General features: G+C 38.7%; 1 protein-coding gene across 4 annotated transcripts in view; it reads left to right on the top strand.

Annotated features, from left to right (window-relative positions):
• Positions 1-24,853, top strand: part of Ankrd44 (ankyrin repeat domain 44) — a 292,156-nt gene that overhangs the window by 243,040 nt on the left and 24,263 nt on the right. For all 4 annotated transcript variants that reach the window (XM_047544306.1, XM_047544304.1, XM_047544305.1 and 1 more), the window contains exon 17: positions 17,793-17,864. In XM_047544306.1, the coding sequence (XP_047400262.1) occupies positions 17,793-17,864 (72 nt within the window). The remainder of the gene's footprint in view (positions 1-17,792; positions 17,865-24,853) is intronic.

Below are 24,853 nucleotides of genomic sequence, written 5' to 3'. Positions count from 1 at the left end.
GGCTCTGTTTACATCCTGGTGGCCCAAATTCACAAATTACCGTGTGTTTTATAGCATGCATGCTATTTACTTAAGATGCTTGATTCTTTCCATCCATTGAACATGACTTACTCTCAAAATTGCTGAATGCCTGAAAAGTTCCTGTCTGAGACCTGATTTTAAAATTCATTAAAATGCATTTGTTATCCAGGGGCTTTCCGGAATCGTGACAGCAAATTATGTTCTGTATTGTGGGATGGGGTGGGGAGGTAGGAAGCGGGATATGCATCTTCCACAAGAGACTAGTAGTTATTTATGCATGGAGGCTAGAAAGGATTTGGGGGAATATTTTAGTTTTATTTATTTATTTTTTTTCTGGTAGTGGAGCAGGGCAGTATGGAATAGGAGGATGAAATTAGAAGGAACTGAAATTGAGTGAGTTTTACAAACAGTCCTCTTCTTTTTTTCCAAGAATGTTGGCTATCCTGTAAGAAAGGGGTAGATATTTCCTGTTTAACAATAATCAAAGGACAAGAGTCAGACTGGGGTAGGGTATGGGGTAAGAAAGTGAATCCAAGAGGGCTAGATTTGCCCACATGCAGGCCTAGAAGCTGGCTTCTAGCACCCCTTTCAATTAAAGAAAGACATAATTGTCGGGTAGAGTGTGTGACTAAGACAAGCCCACAATGGAAAGACCCATTGAAAAAAACTATTTTTTAAATTAACACACGCAAAAAAAATCAGGCTTTGTAGCATCATGGTTCATTACATGAAAGAAGACGAAATTATGACATGATTTTTGTATATCTTATCTTTTTAAAATCTAAAAACATACTTTTCTCATATTTTCCTCCTTACTATGCCCATAAAATAGATCTGGCACAGTAGTCATCTTACAAAAATGAAAACATGACTGAATGAAATGAAATCTTATGAGCTTTGAGAGAAACGATTCTTTGAGTTATCTTGTTTAGCTTAGATTTAATTAGTGTGCTCCTGCTTCCTGTCATCAGTGATCTGTTCTTTTATCTTGTGTGTCATTTTCTTCTGCAGTGAGATTTATTTTTGAACAGAGGTAAGATGGAGACGGGTCTGCTTACTGGGCTGCAGGTGATCTGGGGTTTAAGTGTTAAAGATGTTTGGCAGGGGTGAGGTCCCTGCATTTCTGCTAAGGATTCTAAGTAGGAAGGTGACCAGGAAAAGAGACAGATGATGCATTGTAAGTTCTCGCTGGAGTGGGCTGAATAAATTTAATACTATAAGGCAGAATGGGAAGAGAAAAGGGACAGTGTTGGTAGATGGCCATGCCAGTTGGTTCCAGGGAGAAAAATGAGTAAGTGCTGGCTGGAAGAACTGATACTTGAGCCAAGGCCCATTGGCGTGCCCAGAGGGAGCTGGCACCCCAGAAGGAGGAAACCCAGGAGAGGCCAAAAGAGGGTAGCACTTATGAAAATTTCCTGACCACTGCCATGATCCTCTGGATCTTTCTGAGGGGAGGGGAGCCCAATATCTGTCTCAGAGCTCAAGAAGTGTTCATTGGAAATTCAGTGGGATTGATTTTCTAGTCTTGGAACAGCAGAGATATGTCCATTCTCTCTTGTCCAGCAAGCTCCTTCAAGGGGGACAGAGGCACCTTCTTAAGTTCTCTCAGTATTCCCACAAAGAATTAACTGTGGGGAGGAGGAATTGAGTATTGAAGGGAAGAGGCAGTTACAGGCATTTCCAAAGGATTTTAAGACTGTCGAGGGCTGGTGTCAGAGTTAGAACTGATGGATGGAGTCAAAGCATTCTTTTCAAAAAATTAAGAATGCGATTCATATACAAAGAGAAGAGGAACATGTGTTAGTTTTTTTTGTTTTCAAAATCTTATTAAGTAACAAGGAAACAAATTGCCAAACCTCATTCAAAGACCATTTAAGGAAAGAATGTTTATAGGCACTTTAATACAATCATACTGAATAAGATCACTTGGTGTTAGACACAAAACTGATTAATATCCTAAAGGGCAATAAGCTGTGACCTCTGGGGTTTTCTTTTCTACCAGACAGAAATAATTTGTATCTACAAGTTAACATGTAACTTCACAGAGAATAAACCTTTACCTAACATTATACTATAAAATTAGTCCTCAGATAGACCTCTTAACAATGTTTCTGAAAGGACATGGTATTATCCCCATTGTCTTATTTAAATTTAGGACCATTTTTCTTAAAAAGTGGGACTCTTAATATTTACCCCTTTTTCTCTTTTACATCCTACACTCTTGTTACCCATGTCTAATAGTGATTGGCACAGACCTTTAGTCTTCCTGTCCCCTGCCCCTTCACACACACCACATCACCACCACACACAATGTAATGCAAGAATCCAAAGAGAAGAAGAGAGTAAAAGAAAACCAGGTGCCTCTTCCCTGGATAGAATTCTATACTTTGAACTTGCTGCTGATATAGTTCTGTATATATACTGCTGATAAAGTGACTTGGCCTTTGAAATAGTTTGCAAAATGCAAGAAGTCAGTGCATACTGTTTAGACTAGTTCCTTTACTATGGATTTCACGGAATAGTCAAAATTTTTGTTGTACTGAAATTTCCTTGTGCAAATTATTGCCAGATCCAAATGGACTTGCCACTCTCATAATCATGTGCTGAGCAGATTTTTTAAGGGTGCCCAAGGTGTATTTTGCTGGTATCAGTGACCAAGGCATTCATTTTGTGTGTGAGGTTGCTGGAATTTGCTGGTGGCTGCAGCCTATTGGCATCCTCATAGATTTTCTCTGGCACTCTTTTCAACTTTTTTATATCCTGTCTCCAATACATAAACATTCTTTCCCTCTTTTGGCTCACTGCCCACACAGAAGAATGAAAACCAAGTTCAGTAATAGGAAACTATGACATCAAAGAGAATATTTCATTATTAAGGTGAATTATGCCTTTTGATTTGATTTAACCCAGATGTGATAATTTTATATTTTCATTTTGCATGGGAAAAATTGAGAATTCTTGCAATGGTTAAACCATTTTGCTACTATGGGACCCCTAAAATAATAAGGGAATACTGATTTTTTTTTCCCATTTGAGATGGCTTCTGCAGTGATTCTTTGCATCCTTCAAATTAATAAAAACTCTTGTCTCCTCTATAATCACTTTGGCTTCTTCCATTCTTGGATCTCTCCATAATGCCTTATTCCTAATGTTAATTTGACTTATTTCTTATGAGTTCATCTTAATACTGTCTCATCTGGAACACCTATGGCAAGATAAAAAGAATCATATTTTCTTGTGATTTCAAAAATATCTTGCCTCTTCTGAACTGATTTAGGTATTTACAACCAGAAGATTTGTTTGGAATTATTTTAATGATAGCTCACTTTCTCCATATGTGGGCCATCAATCATATCAATATCAAAACTTAAGTTGGTATTAATTTAATTTACTAGATACATTACTTCTTTACTTCTTTATGATCTCTGCAATTCAGAAGACCAGAAGATCACTTCATGATAAGTTATGATACCACCACCTAATATCATTAAAGTGACATTGTGGTCACTTATCCCCAAAGCAAGTTACAAGGTTATGCTTTTGGAAGATAAGATTTTTTGTTTGCTGGCCAATTGGTTGGTGGTTGTGGTTTTATAAGACTTTATCTTTCAAAAGCAGTTTTGGGATCACAGCAAAATTGAGAAGGTGATACAGAGATTTCATACATTTCTGCCCCTCTCCCTTTATCAGCACCTTCCACCAGAATTGCTGCACCAGCATTGATACTTCACTATTCCCCCAGAGTCCACAGTTTACCTTAGGGTCCCCTCCTGGTGTTATACATTCTGTGGATTTGGACATATAATGACATGCATTCACTATTTTAGTATCATACAAAGTATTATCACTGTCCTTCAAATTCTCTATGCTTTGGGCTATTCTTCCCTCCTCCCTTCCCACCTCTCTTTCTAAATGCAACATGACTATATCACTCAATTTGTTTTTAAAAAGTGAAAATTCACCTAAAATATAAGATAGCAGCAATGTTTTGGAAATCCTGCAGCATCAAAGCATGCAAGCACAGTTGAAAGCACCCCGTAAATAATTCCATTAATGGTCTCTCATTCACTTATCAGATTTAAGTTCATTTCAGGAAACATTTATTGAATGCCTATGGCATGCTATTGCTAGTCCGTTCCCCTAAGGAATTTGACATTAATGACCATGAGAAATTGCCCTCAACCAACGGTGATACTTGACCAGAATATTATTAATGCTTTATAAGGGTATACCAATCACAGAAATTTTAAACTTCTTTAATTGTTTTCTTAAAATCTGACTGGATATAGTGCAAAATATAGACAAAGGAACTTTGGAAAGCTCCTGGTTTACCCATCTCAGACTTAAATAGAAGTTTATCTTATTCTTTATTAGAGTTGTGTTTATTTGTAGTAGAAAGCTTCAAATATGTGGAAAAGTCAAACACCCACAGTTCCATGCCTTCCCCCCCAACACAAATGATCACTATTAACCTTTTGGTGCATTTCCTTCAAGTTTCTTTTTTACATATTTCATTTTATTTTTTAAACATATATAAAGGAATATTGAATGGGCAATTTTATACACTAATTTTTCCCATAAGATATTATGACATAATCTTTTCCCAGTGGTATTAAAGACTTTTGGTAAACATTTTTAATGGTTAGATAATAGTCAGTTATTAAAAGAACATAATTTAGTCATTATTCTTCAATTTAGGTTATTCGTACTATTTGACTACTGAATAGCTTTGAGCTTAAAACTTTCTCAGGATGGAGTCTCTGAAGTAGGTTTACTGAGTCAAAGTACGTGAACATTTTCAGAGCTCTCACAAGATAGTTTTGAACACCATGCATTTTGCATTGGCATTTGACTTTATCTTCACAGCGTGTTTCATTAGCCTTTCCTTACACATACTACAGGCTCCTTTGCTTTTTAATTGGCAAGGAAATCACCAGGAACTGAATACACACTGGAGGGAGGAGATAAGCAGAGTCATCAAAATCAGCTCCCAAGAAGAAATGGAAACAATCTAGCTAAGCTTCCAATAGCACTCTCCTTAATTTGTGTTATCACCTCTCCAATTTGCATAGACCTTGACTTTCACAAGTATAGAAAGTTAATGGTTCCTTACTTATGGAATTGGGGTGGTGGGTCTGAGGGGAGACCCAAATTAAAATAGGTTAAATTCATACCTTGCTAGAATCACTGAGTTTCTAGTAATTATTGTTAATGACAATTTCAGGCAACACAGCTTCTTCTAATAGCTATGAAAAGGGATGAGCAACTTCATTACAAAGACAGTCACTGCTGTCACTGATGTGCCACCATGGGGAGCTGGTGTCTTTGGGGCTGGGCTGAAAATACTGTGGTTGTTTGGAAAGGCCCAGGGGGTCCACTGAGATCCACGTGACCTGGCCTGTCACATCAGTTCTGATACTGAAAGGCCTGTGGGGTCTCCTGAGATCTAACCAGGTCCCTGAGCTGCTCTGAACTGAGAGGGTGTTGACACAGACCTGGTGGCCTGAAACTTGTGCAGACCTAGCCCTGCTGCTGGCTTGCTTAGGGCAGGACTCACTGGACCAGCATTGGCTGCACAGTTGTGTCAGGAGGGGCCGTGAGGTTGCCTGAGTAGCATTTCATTCTTAAACCCAGACAAGTGGATTGTGAAGTAGAATTTCTGACAGAGATGCCAACTGTCCAGGGACCTCAGCCTGTTTCCAGCTCTCACAGACTTGAAAACTCATGAATGTCCTCTTGGTCCTCACTGCTGAAAATCAAGAAATCCATTTTCAAACCTCTTCTCAGAGCACCTTTACCTGGTACCTGTGGATATTTTCTATGGTTTTCTAGCTTCTCCTGTCCCTACCATTTGTGGGCATTAGCTGTGTAGTCAGTCTATCCAGAAGCTACCAAAGAGTATTACCTCTCAGACCCACTGGCTGCACTTTTTTGTTTTTATAATCTGAGCTGTCCTTGCTTTCTGTTTTCTTAAATAGCACATTTTTTAACTGGTTTAGATCAGCTTGAAGTCTCTTGGGACTCCTGGATTTTTCCCTCCCATGTTTTCAAATAGCCAGTCATAATTTATACTATTTATAAAGCTTGAGTTTCCAGCTCAAGTGCAATATTTATATGTTCCCTTGCAAATTTTGATAAGTGTTTTGTTAACCCAGCAGCCAGTCAGTTCACAATTGAGTTCATATTTGCCCTTGATACTATTATCATAGATTCACTTTGTAAAAGGAGCACACACAGCCTTCTGCCTCATGTGCTACCTGAACAGTGAGGTGTTCTTTGTGTGAGTCCTCCCTCCAGTACTGTGAAAACACCTCCAGATTCAGAACATGCCCAATGACTTGTAATCTCAAATTGCAGTCATCTTCTCAGGCTAAAATAACTTATCAAGCATCCCTACCACCTGATACTCACTCCAGGTGAACCAACAGTCAAATAAGATGGTCCCAAAGTTTGCTTGCCTAGCCTAGCCTCTCCATTCCCACTTGGCTTCCATCTTTACCTGTCAGTGAGAGTTGGAAGTAACTTTTATCCCAAATCTTCTGTTTTTTTTCACCCAAAGAGAGTCTTGGCAAACTCATGGTGTAAGAGGAATATAAGGAGGAACAAGTGGGGTCAAGCTGTGCTAAGCTGCATAAATGACTGATCAATTCAGAAAAGAAATGATTTGGGGATTTTGGAGAAGATAAAGAACAAGATAAGGCAGGGCACAGTGACACATGCCTGTAAGCCTAGCAGCTCAGGAGGCTGATGCAGAAGGATCCAAAGTCAAAGCCAGCCTCAGCAATTTAGTGAGATCTCAGCAACTTAGTGAGACCCTGACTCAAAATAAAAAATAGAAAGGACTGGAGATGTGGCTTAGTGGCTAAGCACCCCTGGGTTCAATCCCTGATACAAAAAAAAAAAAAAAAAGAATAATGCTAAGTAGTTCAGATACAGATTTTATTCAGGAAGTCATTCTAATATATACTTTAGGCAGAGGAACAAGTCAATCCCTGGAATGAGTATAAATTTTATTGTGTCCATAAAAGTCCATGGTGACATATTAGAAATGCACATATTGAAGTTATGACATATTGAATCCATGAGTGCAGTTCAACATGAAGGCATGGGCATGTACAAGTTGATGAGGAGCCAGAAGATGTATTAATTAGACATATACTTAAGACAAAATTAAACTAATTTTTTATATTAGACATATAAAATTATATTTTCTAGTTATAACTAAGTCCTATGTGTTCTCACTTCGTTTTACAATGCTGCCTCTTTGGCGTATATTCTTAGCTCAAATAACTGTTTCAAAAGAATCATTCCATTTCTGATTTTGACAAGTTAGGTTGGGTTTGATCTCCGTAGAGCATTGTTATTTTCCAGTCATATTGCAGACCACCAACTGAATCATGAGTTTATATAATGAGTCATGGTATAAGCATTCTGATTCTCCTGACTCCCATATGCCTCCCTGGAGAAGCTCATGCAGAATGAAGTATCTGAGCAATGTTGAATGTCTGACTCATTCCTCAGACTTGATGTGCTTAGGACCAAACCTTAAATTAGAAAGAAATTTAATTCAAAGTTTAAATGCCAGTTTTGAATGACTTGTCAAATATATTTCTCCCCAATAGTTTTGTGTTGTCTTCCTAACAAAGAAGAATCATAAATGGAAGGGGGTTACTGAGAGGAGGCAGAGTCCAGTTAATGTCTCTGGTGATTGCTGTACCACTAAGATGAGAACTTATTTTTCTCTAGGACACAGAACATTTTAAAGATAAAAAGAAATCGTAAAGTTAGAGCTTTAAAGAAACCTACATGTTTAAATACACACCCATACACACACTCCCACATACAGGCAGATTCTCTTTGTATCCTGGCCTGTCCCCACTTCTTTTTGTGAAATAGCAAAGAAAAGTTTCAGCTTATCTGTTGGAGGCATTGTCACGAAGGTTAAAGAGTGGGACCTGGGTTCCATTCCCTGATTTGTCCTTTATTAGCTGCGTGAACCTCAATTAATAGATTATTTCAGGTTTGATTGAGATGATCCACATAAGACCCTTAGTTGGGGTTCTTGTCTCGCAGTAAATGCTTAATAACTTTTCACTCTTGTCAGTGACAATCTTCAGCATCATTATTTTATCATCCCCCTACCTTCAACATCACGGTGGTCATCACCACTGCCACCAGCATCACCACCACCATGATCTCACTCTCCTGGTTCTCCTCTTGCCCTTTTTTCCACTGCTCGATCCTCTTTGCAGACTCTCTTCCTCTTCCAAACCTCTATATAGTAAACTTCCTGAGGGTTATATTCTAAGCTCTTTTCCTTCCTCTTGCTACACTTTCTCCCTGGATAATCATATCCACAGTGGGACCTCATGTATCAGCCATTGCTGACAATTCCCAAATCCATAACTTCAGCCCAGATTTCTCTTCTGAACCTCACACCTTATATCCAATTACTCTTTGAATGTCCCAGCAATTCTTCAAACCAAAACTCAATGCCTCTTTCTCTCCTTTGATCTTACTTGTTCTCATTCTTATCTTAAAGATGTTACCAAAGCTAGAAAGTGGGATGTCATCCCTGATGGTAATCTTTCCCCTTCCTCCAACATTGGAAAATGTCCATTATACTTTCTAGACTATAAGTTCCATGTAAGCAGAAACTATATTACAGTTGTAATCTCAGTGTTTGTGCAATGCTCAATAAACAATTATTGAATGAGTCAGTAGAGGAATGAATGAAACTCTTGAATATGCCTACCTCCTTCCACTTCCATTACCTCCTCTGCATCTCAGGCTACCATCAGTTCTCACTGACTTACTCAGTTTAGAAGTTCTCTATAGTTGAAATAACCTAACTGGTTTCCCTGCTTCTAGCATGGCAGTCTCCACCCCCAGAGCCACTATAGTTCCTGTGTAAAGCACTTCAGTGACTAAATAGTGATTCCAATTTGATGCCCAGTTTACAACTATTGCCCTAGAACACTCTCAAAAATGTCCTAAACTGGACAATAATTATGTGATCTTTCTATATCTAGTCTTTTCTGCTTACAGCTCCAGCCTCATTGCTCCTCATTTCTTCCTGGTAGTAGCTTCTTAAAATGTTTCAAATGTGTTTTCCTCACTGTTCCCATGTGCTCTCTATCCTGCCTGGAACAGTCTTCCCTTTTCTCTTTGCCTGGCTCACTCCTACCATCTGGGTTTCAGGCTAGTCATTATTTTGCAAAGGTGTCTTCTAGAGCCCCAATTTCATGCTAGGCACTTCTTTGTGTTCCCATAGCATCCTGCATTTCTCTAGTTCCTGCCTGTCTGCTTTATTACCTGTTCATTTCTGTGGGTTCCCAATGACCCTCTAAGCCCCATAAAGTCGATGACCACATCTGCTCACTCCTTAGTTGAATTCTAGTCCCCAACCCAGGGCCCTGCACATAGTTGATCATCAGCAAATATTTGCTGAATGATGAATATCACTTGCTGGAAGAATGATCGAACTGTGTGTGTGGAAAAATCTTCCTCTCTAATAAATGTCATGAGAACGTGCCTAATTGGTAGCTATAAACAGCATGTTGTCTTCTTATCCCTGATCATCATGTCTGTGATAGTAGGGGAAATGATTCTGTGTTCTTTTGATTAAAAGTTCATTCTAGGACAGGATTTGGAGTTGGTACACACTGTCAATTCCAGGAAGTCCTTGCAGGTGATATGTTGGAAAACAAAGCACAGAACTGCTGTTTACCAGCCTTCTTAAGCAGTGGAGCCTACTTTTATTTCACTATATAAGAGAGATGGGTTTTAAAGTTACTTACTTTGAAGTTAAATTTGCTTTCATTATGCTAACATATTCTAGCTTGTTTAAGTTCCAAGTTCTGTTCTTACACCATTAAAGAACAGACACAAAATACCTCATACTTCTAATACAGTTATTTGTATTATTTATAAATTTTAAATCGTATGCTTTGAACTGTTAATTTTTGTACTGTTATTTGATCTACCAATGAATTCTAGCACCATAGCATCTTGTTCCACATTTATTGACTGGAAAGGAGTTCTACTTATCTAAGGATCTATGAACAAAGATTAAGACTGTTTTTCCACACAGAAATGGCTTTGTTGTTTTTGTGATTATAGTAACAATACACAATTGCTGCAAAAAATAAAAGCTGAGAAATATGAAAAAATAAAACCCATTTATGAACCCACTTCTAGGTTATTGTATCAAACGTACATAATACCCTAAAATATATATATTTAGGGTATATATTTCTAGACTTTTCTCTATATATTATTATATCAATACAGATCTTTGTTTTGGATAAAAATAGTGTCATTCAACGCATATGACTTTAAAGTGTGTTTTTACTTGAAAAGTTTGGGGATTTTCATGGAGAAAAAAATTGATAAGGTAGATTTTTAGAAAGTTTTGCTTTCCAGTGCTTTGAATGCTATCATTTCTTCCTCCATCACACCCATTAAGAAAACTTCTGCAAAAATCTGTACTACTTTTTGGATTATTTGGTCTTCATTTGCAAGAAACAGAAATGATGCTGCCTATTTTAAGAAGAAAAGGATTTAATTTTATAAAATAGGTGTTTACAAGATTACCGGGAGGTCTAGAAGAATGGACTCTAAGCTGATTTTCTAGAAATAAGCCTAAACTGATGAACTGAATTGCAAGGAATAAGGGGCTGCCCCTTACCCATGACCAGTGAGATAGGGAATCAGAGGCAACTACTAGAATGACTGGCTCCATACACATCACTCTTGCTGACATGCAGGGAGTCTTGTTACCATCATTACTATTGCCCCAAGAGCCACACCACCTTGTGTGTGTGGTACTGGGGATTGAACCCAGGAGTGCTCTGTCACTCATTTTTTATTTTGGGACCAGGTTGTGCAATTGCCGAGGTTGGCCTCAAACTTGCAATCCTACTGCCTCAGTCTCCTGAGTACCTAGGATTTCAGGCGTGTACCACTGTGCCAACTGCCACACAGCTTTTTAATTTGAGCTATATGGTCCAAAAATGGATGCCCCGCATCCATGCCTCTTGCTTCTCTACCTTCAATAGTTAGTGGTTTGTATCCGGGAAGCTAAAAAACAAACAAAGGCCTCTTTGATCGTGTTCCTCATCAGAAACCACATAGATTTCCTCTGCCTCGTTTTGACTTCAAAATTTCATGTTAGTGTTTTTAATTGGCAGGGCTTAAATCACATCTAGAACCCTCACTCAGGGGAGCCTAGGAAGTGCAGCTCTTAGTTGTCCAGCCTCTACCAGACAGGACCGCCCAAGCCTACCAGTCAGGAAGCTGGACGTTGACTCCCACCATATTCACCACGTATCAGAACTTTAGGTGTTGGATTTGGGCTCCTTTTGGATATGTCACTAAATGAAGAAGAACTTTAAAGAGGGACAATTTATCTGAAGGGGTAATATATACCACTGCAAGGCATTTAATCTATTCTTATTGCTAGGTATTTCCTTTTTTCTATCTTTCATAAAGTGTTTTGATAAATTCTTCTCAGAGTCACTGGTAGATTAGGCCTTATTTTAAGTGACCCATCAGGACAGTTGACAGGATAGCTCATTCTCCTCTTAACACCCTTTCTTCACTTGGTTTCCAGAACCTCATTCTTCCCTGGTTTTCACCTGCTCAGTCTAAGTCTTCTTATTGTTCCTCTTCATCTCTCCAACTCTTAATGTCTCTGAGACTGAGTCCTGGAGTATAGACTCTTCTTAGTTTACTTTGCTCCCCTTGTCCCCCCTCTCCAATCTTATGACTTTAAATACCCGGGACTCCAAAGCTTTATACTCAGTAGCTGTCTAGCTAAGATGTACTTTTAGATGCTTTGTAAACACCTTAAATTTAACACTTCCCAAACCAAACTTCTGCTCTTTCCCTCTCTTTACTTCATTCACAGTTCATAGCCCCTCCATCCTACTATTTTCTTAGGACAGAAACTGAGAGTCATCCTTGGCGTCTCTCTCTTACACTCAACTTCAGTCCATCAGCAAATTCTGTTGATTCTACCTCCAAAAACATCCACAGTCCACTGTTACTCTCCACTGTCCTCTGCTTCCTGCTGTTCTAAGTCACTATTATTTCCCTCATGGACGGTCGGTTCAGCTCCTGAGTGGTCTCTTCTACTCTTGCCTCCCTGGAGTGTCAAAGTTAGATGGTGTCACTCCTCTGCTCAAAAGAATGACCTCTTAGTGAATTTCCATCTCACTTGAAATAAGAATCCTTACAACAACCCACAGGACTCTCCTCCCCTGCATCCTTGCCCACTGTGCTCTTGCCTCCTTGATTTTCTTAGGTACCCCTGTCACTGAGGGTCTTGGCGATTACTGACCCCTCAGCTTGGAATGCTCTTCCCCCAGATACCCACAAGGTTCCCTCATCTCTCTCAAAGTGGAATTGGGCTGTCACCCAGTCAGTAAGGTCCTCACTGATCACCCTACTTAAAATTGCCAAATGATTTCCCCTTGAGCTCCCCAAACTCTCCTTCTCTGCTTCATTTTTCTCCATAGCAACCTCGAACGTTCTCTTTTTTTCCCACATTTTTTATTGGTGCATTATAGTTGTCCATATTGATAGGATTTGTTGCTACATATTTGTACAGGCACACAATTTAACAATATAATTTGACCAATATCACACTCCTCAGCCCTTCCCCCCTCCCTTTCCACCTCCCGCCCTTTGGTCCCCTTCCTCTACTGCCCTCCCTTTGATGTTTAGGAGATCCACTCCACCTTTTTTTTTTTCCTCTCTAGCTTCCACATGTGAGAGAAACATACAATCTTTAACCTTCCGAGTTTGACTTATTTCACTTAACATGAGGGTCTCTAGTTCCATTCATTTTCCTGCAAATGCCATAACTTTATTTTCTTTATGGCTGAATAAAACTCCATTGTGTATATATATCACATTTTCTTTATCCATTCATCTGTTGATGGACACCTAGGCTGGTTCCACAGTTTGGCTATTGTGAATTGTGCTACTTTAAACATGAGTATGCATATAATAATATGACTTTAATTCTTCAGGAGCGCCTCAAGCTTTCTAATGAATTACATAACTTTTTCCTTTTATTGTGTGTTCGTCCCCCATGAGAGAATCTATTTTTAAATACTTTATTATTGAATCCTCAGTGCCTCGTACAGTGTCTGAATACATGGTAATTGTTCATTAAATATTTGTCAAAATGAATAAATTTCTTTACACATTCCTCACTGTGCATGTGTCTATTTATTAATTCCTAGGATCAGAGATACACATAAATTGCCTAGAAAGGATTCAGCAATTTCTCCTGTTAAGGTTCCATGGGTATGTCATTTTCCTGGCACCTTCACCAATACCATGGCCTGGCCACAGTGATGTTTTTGTTCCTTGAACTCTACTTGATGCATTCTATTGACGCCTCCCTTCTCCCAGTGCTCCCTGCAATGCCTTTATCTGGTTTAGAATTTATATTCAGGACTCACTTTTTTTTTTTTTTTAATTGTAAACAAATGGGATACATGTTGTTTCTCTGTCTGTACATGGCGTAAAGGCATACCATTTGTGTAATCATAAATTTACATAGGGTAATGTTGTTTGATTCATTCTGCCATTTTTCCCTTCCCCCCACCCCTCCCACCCCTCCCCTCCCTCTATACAGTCCTTCCTTCCTCCATTCCTGCCCCCCTCCCTAAACCCAACTCCAACCCCAACACTAACCCTCCCACCCCCCATTATGTGTCATCATCCACTTATTAGCGATATCATTCTTCCTTTGGTTTTTTGAGATTGGCTTATCTCACTTAGCATGATATTCTCCAGTTTCATCCATTTGCCTGCAAATGCCATAATTTTATCATTCTTTATGGCTGAGTAATATTCCATTATATATATATATATATATATATATATATATATATATATATATATACCACATTTTCTTTATCCATTCATCAATTGAAGGACATCTAGGTTGTTTCCACAGTCTGGCTATTGTGAACTGAGCAGCTATGAACATTGATGTGGCTGTATCTCTGTAATATGCTGATTTTAAGTCCTTTGGGTATAAGCCAAGGAGTGGGATAGCTGGGTCAAATGGTGGTTCCATTCCAAGTTTTCTAAGGTGTCTCCATACTGCTTTCCAGAGTGGTTGCACTAATTTGCAACCCCACCAGCAATGTATGAATGTACCTTTCTCCCCACATCCTTGCCAACACCTGTTGTTGCTTGTATTCTTTATAATCGCCATTCTAATTGGGGTGAGATGGAATCTTAGGGTGGTTTTGATTTGCATTCTCTTATTACTAGAGATGTTGAACATTTTTCCATATGTTTGTTGATTGCTTGTAGATCTTCTTCTGTGAAGTGTCTATTCATTTCCTTAGCCCATTTGTCGATTGGATTATTTGCATTCTTGGTGTAGAGTTTTTTGAGTTCTTTATAGATTCTGGAGATTAGTGCTCTATCTGAAGTATGATTGGCAAAGATTTTCTCCCACTCTGTAGGCTCTTTCTTCACATTGCTGATAGTTTCCTTTGCTGAGAGAAAACTTTTTAGTTCGAATCTATCCCAGTTATTAATTCTTTCTTTTATTTCTTGTGCTATGGGAGTCCTGTTGAGGAAGTCTGGTCCTAAGCCGACATGTTGAAGCTCTGGACCTACTTTTTCTTCTATAAGATGCAAGGTCTCTGGTCTGATTCCGAGATCCTTAATCCATTTTGTGTTTAGTTTCGTGCATGGTGAGAGATATGGGTTTAGTTTCATTCTGTTGCATATGGATTTCCAATTCTCCCAGCACCATTTGTTGAAGAGGCTATCTTTTCTCCATTGCATATTTTTGGCCCCTTTGTCTAGTATGAGAAAATTGTATTTATTTGGGTTTGTGTCCGTGTCCTCTATTCTGTACCATTGATCCACCTTTCTATTTTGGTACCAATACCATGCCGTTTTTGTTACTATTGCTTTGTAGTAGAGTTGAAGATCTGGTATTGCGATACCCCCTGCTTCACTCTTTCTGCCAAGGATTGCTTTAGCTATTCTGGGTTTTTTATTCTTCCAGATGAATTTCATAATTGCTTGCTCTATTTCTGTAAGGTACATCATTGGGATTTTAATTGGAATTGCATTGAATCTGTATAGCACTTTTGGTAGTATGGCCATTTTGACAATATTAATTCTTCCTATCCAAGAACATGGGAGATCTTTCCATCTTCTAAGGTTTTCTTGAATTTCTTTCTTTAGTGTTCTGTAGTTCTCATTGTAGAGGTCTTTCACCTCTTTTGTGAGATTGATTCCCAAATATTTTATTTTTTTCGAAGCTATTGTGAATGGGGTAGTTTTCCTAATTTCTCTTTCTGAAGATTCATCGCTTATGTATAAAAATGCCTTAGATTTATATGTATTGAACTTATATCCCACTACTTTACTGAATTCACTTATGAGATCTAAAAGTTTTCTGGTGGAATTTCCTGGTTCCTCTAAGTATACAATCATATCATCAGCAAATAGGGATAGTTTGAGTTCTTCTTTTCCTATTCGTATCCTTTTAATTTCTTTGGTCTGTCTAATTGCTCTGGCTAGAGTTTCAAGGACGATATTGAAAAGAAGTGGTGAAAGAGGGCATCCCTGCCTTGTTCCAGTTTTTAGGGGGAATGCTTTCAGTTTTTCACCATTGAGAATGATATTAGCCATGGGTTAGCATAGATGGCCTTTACAATGTTAAGGAATGTTCCCACTATCCCTATTTTTTCTAGTGTTTTGAGCATGAAGGGGTGCTGTATTTTATCAAATGCTTTTTCTGCATCTATCGAAATAATCATACCTCAGAATGAGCGCTAATTTCCAGAATCTATAAAGAACTCAAAAAACTCTACACGAAGAATACAAATAATCCAATCAACAAATGGGCTAAGGAAATGAACAGACACTTCACAGAAGAAGATATACAAGTAATCAACAGATATATGAAAAAATGTTCAACATCCCTAGTAATAAGAGAAATGCAAATCAAAACTACCCTAAGATTTCATCTCACCCCAATTAGAATGGCGATTATCAAGAACACAAGCAACAATAGGTGTTGGCGAGGATGTGGTGAAAAAGGAACACTCATACATTGCTGGTGGGGTTGCAAATTAGTGCAGCCACTCTGGAAAGCAGTGTGGAGATTCCTCAGAAAGCTTGGAATGGAAACACCATTTGACCCAGCTATCCCACTCCTTGGTCTATACCCAAAGGACTTAAAATCAGCATACTACAGAGATACAGCCACATCAATGTTCATTGCTGCTCAATTCACCATAGCCAGATTGTGGAACCAACCTAGATGCCCTTCAGTTGATGAATGGATAAAGAAACTGTGGCATATTTATACAATGGAATATTACTCCGCAATGAAGAATGATAAAATTATGGCATTTGTAGGCAAATGGTCGAAATTGGAGAATATCATGCTAAGTGAGATAAGCCAATCTCAAAAAACTAAAGGACGAATGATCTCGCTGATAAGCGGATGAGGACATATAATGGGGGTGGGAGGGGTTAGCATTAGGTTTAGGGTTAGGTTTAGAGTTAGGCTAAGGAGAGCAGTAAGAATGAAGGAAAGAAGGACTGTATAAAGGGAAAAGGGTGGGAGGGGTGAGAGGGAAGGGAAAAAAAAGAAACATCATTACCCTATGTAAATGTAAAAAAATAAATTAAAAAAAAAAAAGAAAAGAAATAATCATGTGATTCTTGACTTTAAGTCTGTTGATATGGTGAATTACATTTATTGATTTCCTGATGTTGAACCAACCTTGCATCCCTGGGATGAAACCCACTTGATCATGGTGCACTATCTTTTTAATATGTTTTTGTATGTGATTTGCTAAAATTTTGTTTAGAATTTTTGCGTCGATGTTCATTAAGGATATTGGTCTGAAATTTTCTTTCCTTGACGTGTCTCTGTCTGGTTTAGGTATCAGGGTGATATTGGCTTCATAGAATGAGTTTGGGAGGGTTCCCTCCTCTTCTATTTTATGGAATAGTTTGAGGAGTATTGGGATGAGCTCTTCTTTAAAGGTTTTGTAGAACTCGGCTGAGAACCCATCTGGTCCTGGACTTTTCTTTGTTGGTAGGCTTTTGATGACTTCTTCAATTTCATTACTTGAAATTGGTCTATTTAAATTGTGTATGTCCTCCTCGTTCAGTTTAGGCAATTCATATGTCTCTCAGGACTCACTTTAAATGTCACCTCCTTGGAGAAGCTTTCCCTGACCTTCTGCTCTAAAGTAATCCCATCACTGTATATTACATTACCCTATTTTGTTTTCATCGTAGCACACATCACTTCTAAATATTTTCCTACTCATATATTTGTCTGTCTGCCTATACTTTCTTTTTCTTAAGTATAAACTTTGTGAGCACAGGAGCCTTGCTTCTCTTTTTGAACACTGTCTCTAGTAAGTGTGTGTTTTCATAATTGGGCATTATCATTTCTTCATAGTTACCAATTCACTAGGCAAAGATGGATTTAAAATGCACTATTTTTCTGGATGGGTGAAGCTAAGCATCTTTTCAAATATGAAGGCTTTTTTTAATAGCAAATGCTAAGAGACCTAGAAGTTTAAATATTCTTGTAAGCATATTTGTTTTAGATAAGCTATATTTGCTTTCTTACAGTGCTGATAAGCTGCATAGTTTCTTAAGTTTCTGAAGTCTCCTTTTTCACTTAGTATCTGGAAAATACTATTTCTTTTACAAAATTGAATTTAATACTGTTGCTTTCTTTTTCATCTCCACAGCTTTTGGAAAGAACCAACAATGGTTTTGAAGAATCAGATTCCGGTGCTACCAAGAGTCCACTCCATTTAGCTGTAAGTGAGAGGCTGTGGGCAAGCCTACCTGTTAGAAAAAGAATCCAAGCATTCCTAAAACTAGGCTGCTCCTGAAATGTAAGCATAGTAATGAGTGACTAGTGATATGAAAGTAAGACATGGTTAAAGGTCCAGTCTACAGAGAGAAAGACTACCTCACCTTGCAGTCCCAGCTTTACCAGTTGGTAACCTTAAGCACATTACCTACCCTGTGCTAAACCTCAGTCTCCCCTCTGTAAAATAAGAACAAATGAAAAGATAAAATGTACATAAAAGTCTTTACAACAGTGTGCTTAACAAATTCACTTTATAACATTTAGCCATCTTGAAAATTCAAAGAAAACATTTCTGTTTAAGAGATTTGATTATAGATAATAATATGCAAATTTTAAGCCTACATATAATCAAATACCATTTTTTCAAATACCACAATTAAAACCTATCAGGGTTTTTAAGCACTAACTCGTGAGAGAAGTGAGCGGGTATAGAAATGCAACTGATTTCTAATTGGACTTGACATCAAGGTCTTACAGGAAGTCTTAGACTCCAGTTCTTGTATGGGGTGAGATCTGGGACAGAGAGGAAGAGCTGTCTTATCACCAGTAAATCTTCCTCTCCACATCCCAGTAATCAAAGAGAAATGCAGCAGCTCAGAGTGGGGAAGCCTAGACTCTTTGTGGGGGACCAAGGTGGGAAGCACTTCTGCTGCTCTACCTTGGATCATGTCCAGCTGACCATTGGTGATCTGTGGCTGTGCTGAGAGTCCAGCTGTCTAGAAGCCACACTCAGCCACAGCCTGCTCACCTACCCAGAGTGCTGCTGAATTGCAAGCACTCCGTTCATGGCCACAGAGGCGATATCTGCATGTTTCTTTGCTTAGTAAAGAAGAGGCAGAACTCTGGGAAAAATGGGAAGGGGGTGTGTCAAAGTTTAACTGTTATGATATTTCATTTGTATCATGCATATCTAAGCACTTCTTCAGTGTTGTTCTGATAAAAAAAAATTGAGATGGAGAGTTAGGAGAGAGAAATGTTTTTATTAATAGGCCCACTTAGGCATTCATACAGAGTGAGAGTACACAAAGCCATCAATGGCGTAAGGATTGGGAATAGCCAGAACTGATCACGGTGCATGGAGCCGTCCCTTCCTGCCTGTCTCCGAGGTACTCGACAGTACACCTGCTGATGCCCCAGTCACAGTCCTTTGCCACACCCACCAACACAACCCTACACACACCAGCATATGCACACGTGTGTGCACACACTCATCTTGAGTGCAGTGACATTAGTCATCTCTCTGTACCTGGAGGTGAACTTCAAGTGGAGAAATGGGTAGACAGTGGGCGATTTATATGTAAAAAGCTTCATACCAGTTGGCTCTTCACACAGGTTACTCTAAAGATTGCTAAAACTTTAGAATACTTGTCTAGCCATCTGCTGTGCCTGGGGAAGCTTCCCCAAGGGTAAGTATTCACAAAATAGCCCTGGCTGCCTCCAGAGAGACCTGTGTGGAGAGTTCTCTCAGACAGAATTCTCATGCCCTTTGAAAGTAGAGTCAATTGCACTGCTAAGCCTATTTATTAATCAGAGCAGAGAATTTCTTTGCTTCTAAAAATTCTATCATCTCTCATTCATTTTTTTTAAAAATTATTTGTGAAGTGCTTACTGTATGCCAGTGCCCTGCTGAGCTACATGGGTCTCCAGTCATATAAAGACAGGGTAGCGATATCATTGGAAAGATTTGGCTTCAGTAGTTGTGCAACTGGCAGGGGTCAAGGAAGGATACAGAGAGGAGGTCCCAGCTAACTCATCTGGACATTGTTTTCCCACCTATAAATGAAAGGCAGTGAATTAGCTGAGGATTTTAAGATACTTTCCAATTTGTTAATTTGTTTAATTGTTAGCTGTGTTATCTGGGCCAAATACTGATCTTTTGTATCTCAGTTTTCCCACCCAAACTATGAGAAGAACAGCATATCTCATCAAGGGTCATTGTGGGGATGGCATGAATTGATGCTTATAAAGTGATTACATAAGCTGGCTTCAGCCTCATTACCATTAACATTAACATTGGTATCATTCTTTCATTGGACATACACTGACTGTGAATAGTGCTAGTATTGCAATAAAGAAACCTCAGTCTCTGTTCTTGTAGAGTTTCCCAGCTAGATGAGACATTAGGCAAGTAATATGTATACCATGACAGATGGCGAGGAGTGGCAAGAGACAATGAATGTGATCCATGAGATAGAGTGTATTGAGGTGGTACACAGGGTGCTATTTTACATAGCATAGACTCTCACATTTGAACAGAGACTTAAAGAGTTACTCATGTCCTTGTCTGACAGAAGGTGCCTCTGCGCACAAATGCAAAGTCCCGGGATGAAAGCATGCTTGGCATGTCCATAGAACAGCAAAGAGACCCCCATGGCTGGAGCAGGGTGGTAAGGGAGGTGGTGGGGAGGACACACTGTGGAGAGTGTGGAGTGGGGGGAGGGCTGCCATAGATCCCAAGGGCCTCTTAGTCCATTCTGAGAACTTTGATTTTTACTCTGAGCAAAATAGGAAACCTTTTGGACAGTTTTGAAGAGGTAAATGACATGATATGTCTTGTTTTAAAAGGATCACTTAACTTCTGTGCTAAATTGTAAGGCCTCAAAAGCTGAAGCGGGACAACCAGGAAGGAGATAACAATGATGACTTGAACCAAGATGATCGCAATGGTTTAGTTCTAAAAGTATTTTGTTCTTTCCCTCTAAAGGCTAACACTTTTTTATTTTTTTAATTATTTGCTTCAAGAATCTCATCCTCTCTAAGGGTCTCTGTAGCAATTAACCTGATAAAACCCAAGGCACATAATTTCTTTAGTGGAAGCACTCTAGAAATGGAACCAGATGCCCCCAGACACCCTCAAAGCTTAACTGCTGCAAGAGACCTGATCTGCCTTGAGTCACTATTTCCTGTCTGAAGGTTTCAGGTCTCCAGGGTTATCAGCCCAGCAAATTTCATAAACATTTCATCCACTTGAAAAAAATAAGAAACAAGGTTATGCAAATGAAAGACTCCAGCTGTTGAGATTTCCAGATGGACCCATTGTTTTCATGAATTCTGTTGCGATCCCAATTCTTTACCCTTGTTGCCCTTAGTTCCTATCTACAAAGGTTTGGAGAAATTAATCATGTTTAAGAAATTTAAGTTAACCTAATGAGGTATTTTTAAAAGAAATATTTCTTAAAATAATTTAAAACCTGACTGATACCTCCAATGAAGTTTTATGCATAGTGAAATTCAAGTGCTACAAGGTAGACTAACGGAAGAAGCATGAAAAATCCTATAGATCAACCCGACCCTTTGGTCATTCTGTCTTAAGAGCATTTTCAAGTTCCTGATATAGAAGAAAGTATGGATTGAAATTCTAAAACTTTCCTACTTAACAGATTCACTTAAAAAAAAAAAAATCTCCATCCCCAGCCCTTTTGATTTTTTATTTTGAAGCAAAGTCTCCCTAAGTTGTACTGTCTGACCTCAAACTTAGGATCCTCCTGCCTCAGCCTCCTGACTGGCTGGGATGACAGGCATACGCTTCATTTTATTTTAATATTAAGCCTCTTTAACACAAACTGAGGCATTTAGTTTTTGTTATGAGGATTAATGGGGAAAGTGCAGGGGCAAGTTCTTCAGTCAGCGCCTCACTTAAGCGCCCTGTGTTATGACTCTGTTGTTCTGGACAGTGCTGACTCCCTCCCACCAACTTCCCTCCTGCATCTTTCTCCTTTGCCCTGGGTTTCTTCTCTTATTAAACCTAAGCATGTGAGCCATTGTGCTTTGGATATATGCATGTATTTTAAGCTGCCAATTCCATTTTCCTAGGCCAAGTCAAATTAACAGAAATTAAAATGCTTACTCTTCATAACACTGAAGGAGCCATCTAGAACCTGCAAATAGCATCTAGACCCTGCTGTTATCTACATGGGCTTGTTTTCTTTTGATGTGGAGTCATGTCATGATTTCTACATAAGTTGAATCAGTGGCTACCATTACAGTGGAAAATGGAAGGAAGTGTTTTGCAAAGTCATTTTTCAAATAAGCAATAGATTGAAGCTCAGAGTGAAGCCCTGATATAGATGCCTCTGTTACCACAGCCCTTTACATGAGATTAGATGCACCCGAGTTGGCTTAAAATCACCTATGCCCTGATTTGATAATGCCTAAAACTAGTTGAAGGATATGTGGGAATTCGTTATCTTTTTATTAAAAAAAAATTTTTGTGGATGTTTGAAATTTCTACAATAAAAAGTTAAAGAGACATATGCTTTAGAGCCAGATAGCATCCTTTTCATAGTTGCTCTTGAAAAGCCTGCAGGTAAGTCTCCACCTTTAAACCCAGGTTCTCCATGCAAAGCTGTGTCCTCACTGGTAAAATGAGGACAACAAGAGTATCTAAACCCTGACGGTTGTGAGAATTAAATGAGGCAATACATATCCAGTGCATGCTGTCTGATGCACAGCAAACAGTCAGTATAAGTTAACTGTTGCTTCAGAATTCAGGTTGGAATGAAAACTCACTGTTCCATGCAATTGTGGTTTACACAGAAAGTATAGATCAGAAAGTTAGATACATGAGAATTTTTTTCCTATTTCAAGAGAGGCTGTGCGTGCAGTAAAAGAGCAATAGTTCAGAAATTTGTCCCAAAAGTGTACCTTCTTACTGCATAGTTCTGTTCAAATCACTTTATCTCTATGTCGAGCCTTCTACAGTGGAGATTTGGATTTTGATTCAGTATCATTCAGTCCTGTTCCATTACATGTAAACACAAAGTATTTAACCTGAAAGTCAACTAAATGGAATTACTGAGGAAAATTATATGCTTCAAGCATGGTTTTAGGTCACAGATTCTGGGTTCAGAGCCTGACTTTGTCACTAACTAAGTGGTCACAAATGAGTGCATTAACACTGCTTGTTCTGTTCTTTACATCTATGAAAAAGGTTGTTTGCAAAGATTAAATGAGATGCTAGAGCACTCATCATAGTGCCCAGCACATAAAAATCCCTCAATAAATCTTTGCTATTTCAAGAATGTATTTCTACCACTAAAATGAATAAATGGTAAGTCCTCATTTATTCATCAAATAAATCGTTCAGTGCCTACTGTGTGCCAAGCATGATTGTAGGATACAACAGTGAAGAGCCCATATAAAGTCCCATCAATCACACACAAACAAATCATAGACACATAACAGGTATTGGATGGTAATGCATGCTACAAAGACAAAATAAAGCAGGCTAAGTGGGGTGGAGAGTGGAGGGCTATTTTATTGCTCTAGAAAGCCTCTCTAGGAAGTCTCTCTGATAAGGTAGTACTCAAACAGAAGAAGCAGGAGAGCTTTGTAGCTCTCTGGAAGAGCTTTCCAGACAGAGGAAACAAAGATGCAATGACCCAGAAGAGGAAATGCATGTATTTAACTCAGAGGGGGCAAGTGTGAGCAAAGGGATGTGCAAAAGAGGGTAGGGAAGCTGAATCCTGATGGCCTGACTGGTCATGGTACTTTTTCATTACCAATGAGGGAAGAAGCTATAGGTTAGTTTTAAGCAAGGAGTGATATGATCCAACTTGGGTTTGGGAAGATGTAATCTGGTGGCAGTATCACTAGTAAATTGTTGGGGAAACAGGATGGAAAGGGAAGCTTTTGCCAGGATTATGGCAAAACTTGATACATTATCCAGGAGGGTGTTAGTAGGAAGTGGGTAGATTCTCAACACATTGTAAAGAAAGAGTAGAGACAGTGGCACCTGGGAAGTGGCATGGAGGGCTGTTAGGAGGCAAACCACACCTTCGTGTGAATTAGAACAGAGGTATGAATCAGGTATCGTGATAGCTCCAGCATTGTTCTTTTTTCTTAGAAGAGGGGAGAGAGGCAAGAGAAGGTGGGCGTGATTGAAGAATGATATCTGTAGGTGTGAAAATGATGCTGAAACCCATTGATTTGTACAATTAATGTACTAATAATTACAATTAAAACTTTAAAAAAAAAGAGCAGGTATAGGGGTAGTCGTTTTCCTGCAGATACCTGCACATGCACGAGTAGGTAAAGATGTGCCTTTCTCTGAGCAGATGCGTCCCCACCCCAGGGCATGCAAGGTGGGAGAGAGCTATTCCTCAGTGCCCACTTGTACTTTTGTCCCAGAACCTTGTTCAGGGCTACGTCAGTCCTGTACTTAAGAACAGGGAAGACAAAAATAACTCTAAGCTTTGAGACTTGTGCAACAATAAGGATAAAGTTGCCATTTACTGAGCTGGGGAAGGTTGCTGATGGGGCAAGTTTGGAGAGGAAAATGAAGAATTGAGTTTGAGGTGCCTATTAGACTTTTAAGTGTAAATACCAAGAGACAGTGGGATATACAAGCTAGAAGTAAAGGGAGATTTTGGGACTGGGATATAAATTTGGGATTCATCAGCTTATGAGTTATTATGTTGCATGTCATATATAATGTTTGTATAATGTGTAAAAATAACACTAATCATGAACAAAAATATAGTCTTTTTTAAATGTAGTCTTAATTCCTATGGATTCTTGTATATCTCATTTTTGTTAGGGTTATTAACATATACACAGGAAAAAAATACTTCTAAGCCATTTTTTAAAAGATAAGGTGAAGGCTCATTACTCTACCTCCCAGTTCTAGAGGTAACCACCATTAATAACTTCTTTTATATGCTTCTGAAATTTTTCTATGAATATAGAACTACCTATAAATATAGATATGTATATAATGCATATATTTGCTTTTTATATAAATGAGGTCATGCTATATATGCTGCCTGCAACTTAGTTTCTTTTAAAAAATTTTTATAGAAACTGTCAAATCACCCTTCACAAATGTCATACCAATCTATACTCCCACCAACAGAGTATAAGATTGCTTTTGTCACAGTCTCAACTAATATTGGACATGACCAAACTTTTTAATCATTGCCAATGTGGCAGTTG

This window comes from Sciurus carolinensis, chromosome 3, assembly GCF_902686445.1.
Source record: "Sciurus carolinensis chromosome 3, mSciCar1.2, whole genome shotgun sequence".
Lineage (NCBI taxonomy): Eukaryota > Metazoa > Chordata > Mammalia > Rodentia > Sciuridae > Sciurus > Sciurus carolinensis.
Note: the sequence above shows the minus strand (reverse complement) of the source record. Positions and strands in the feature narration are given on the sequence as shown.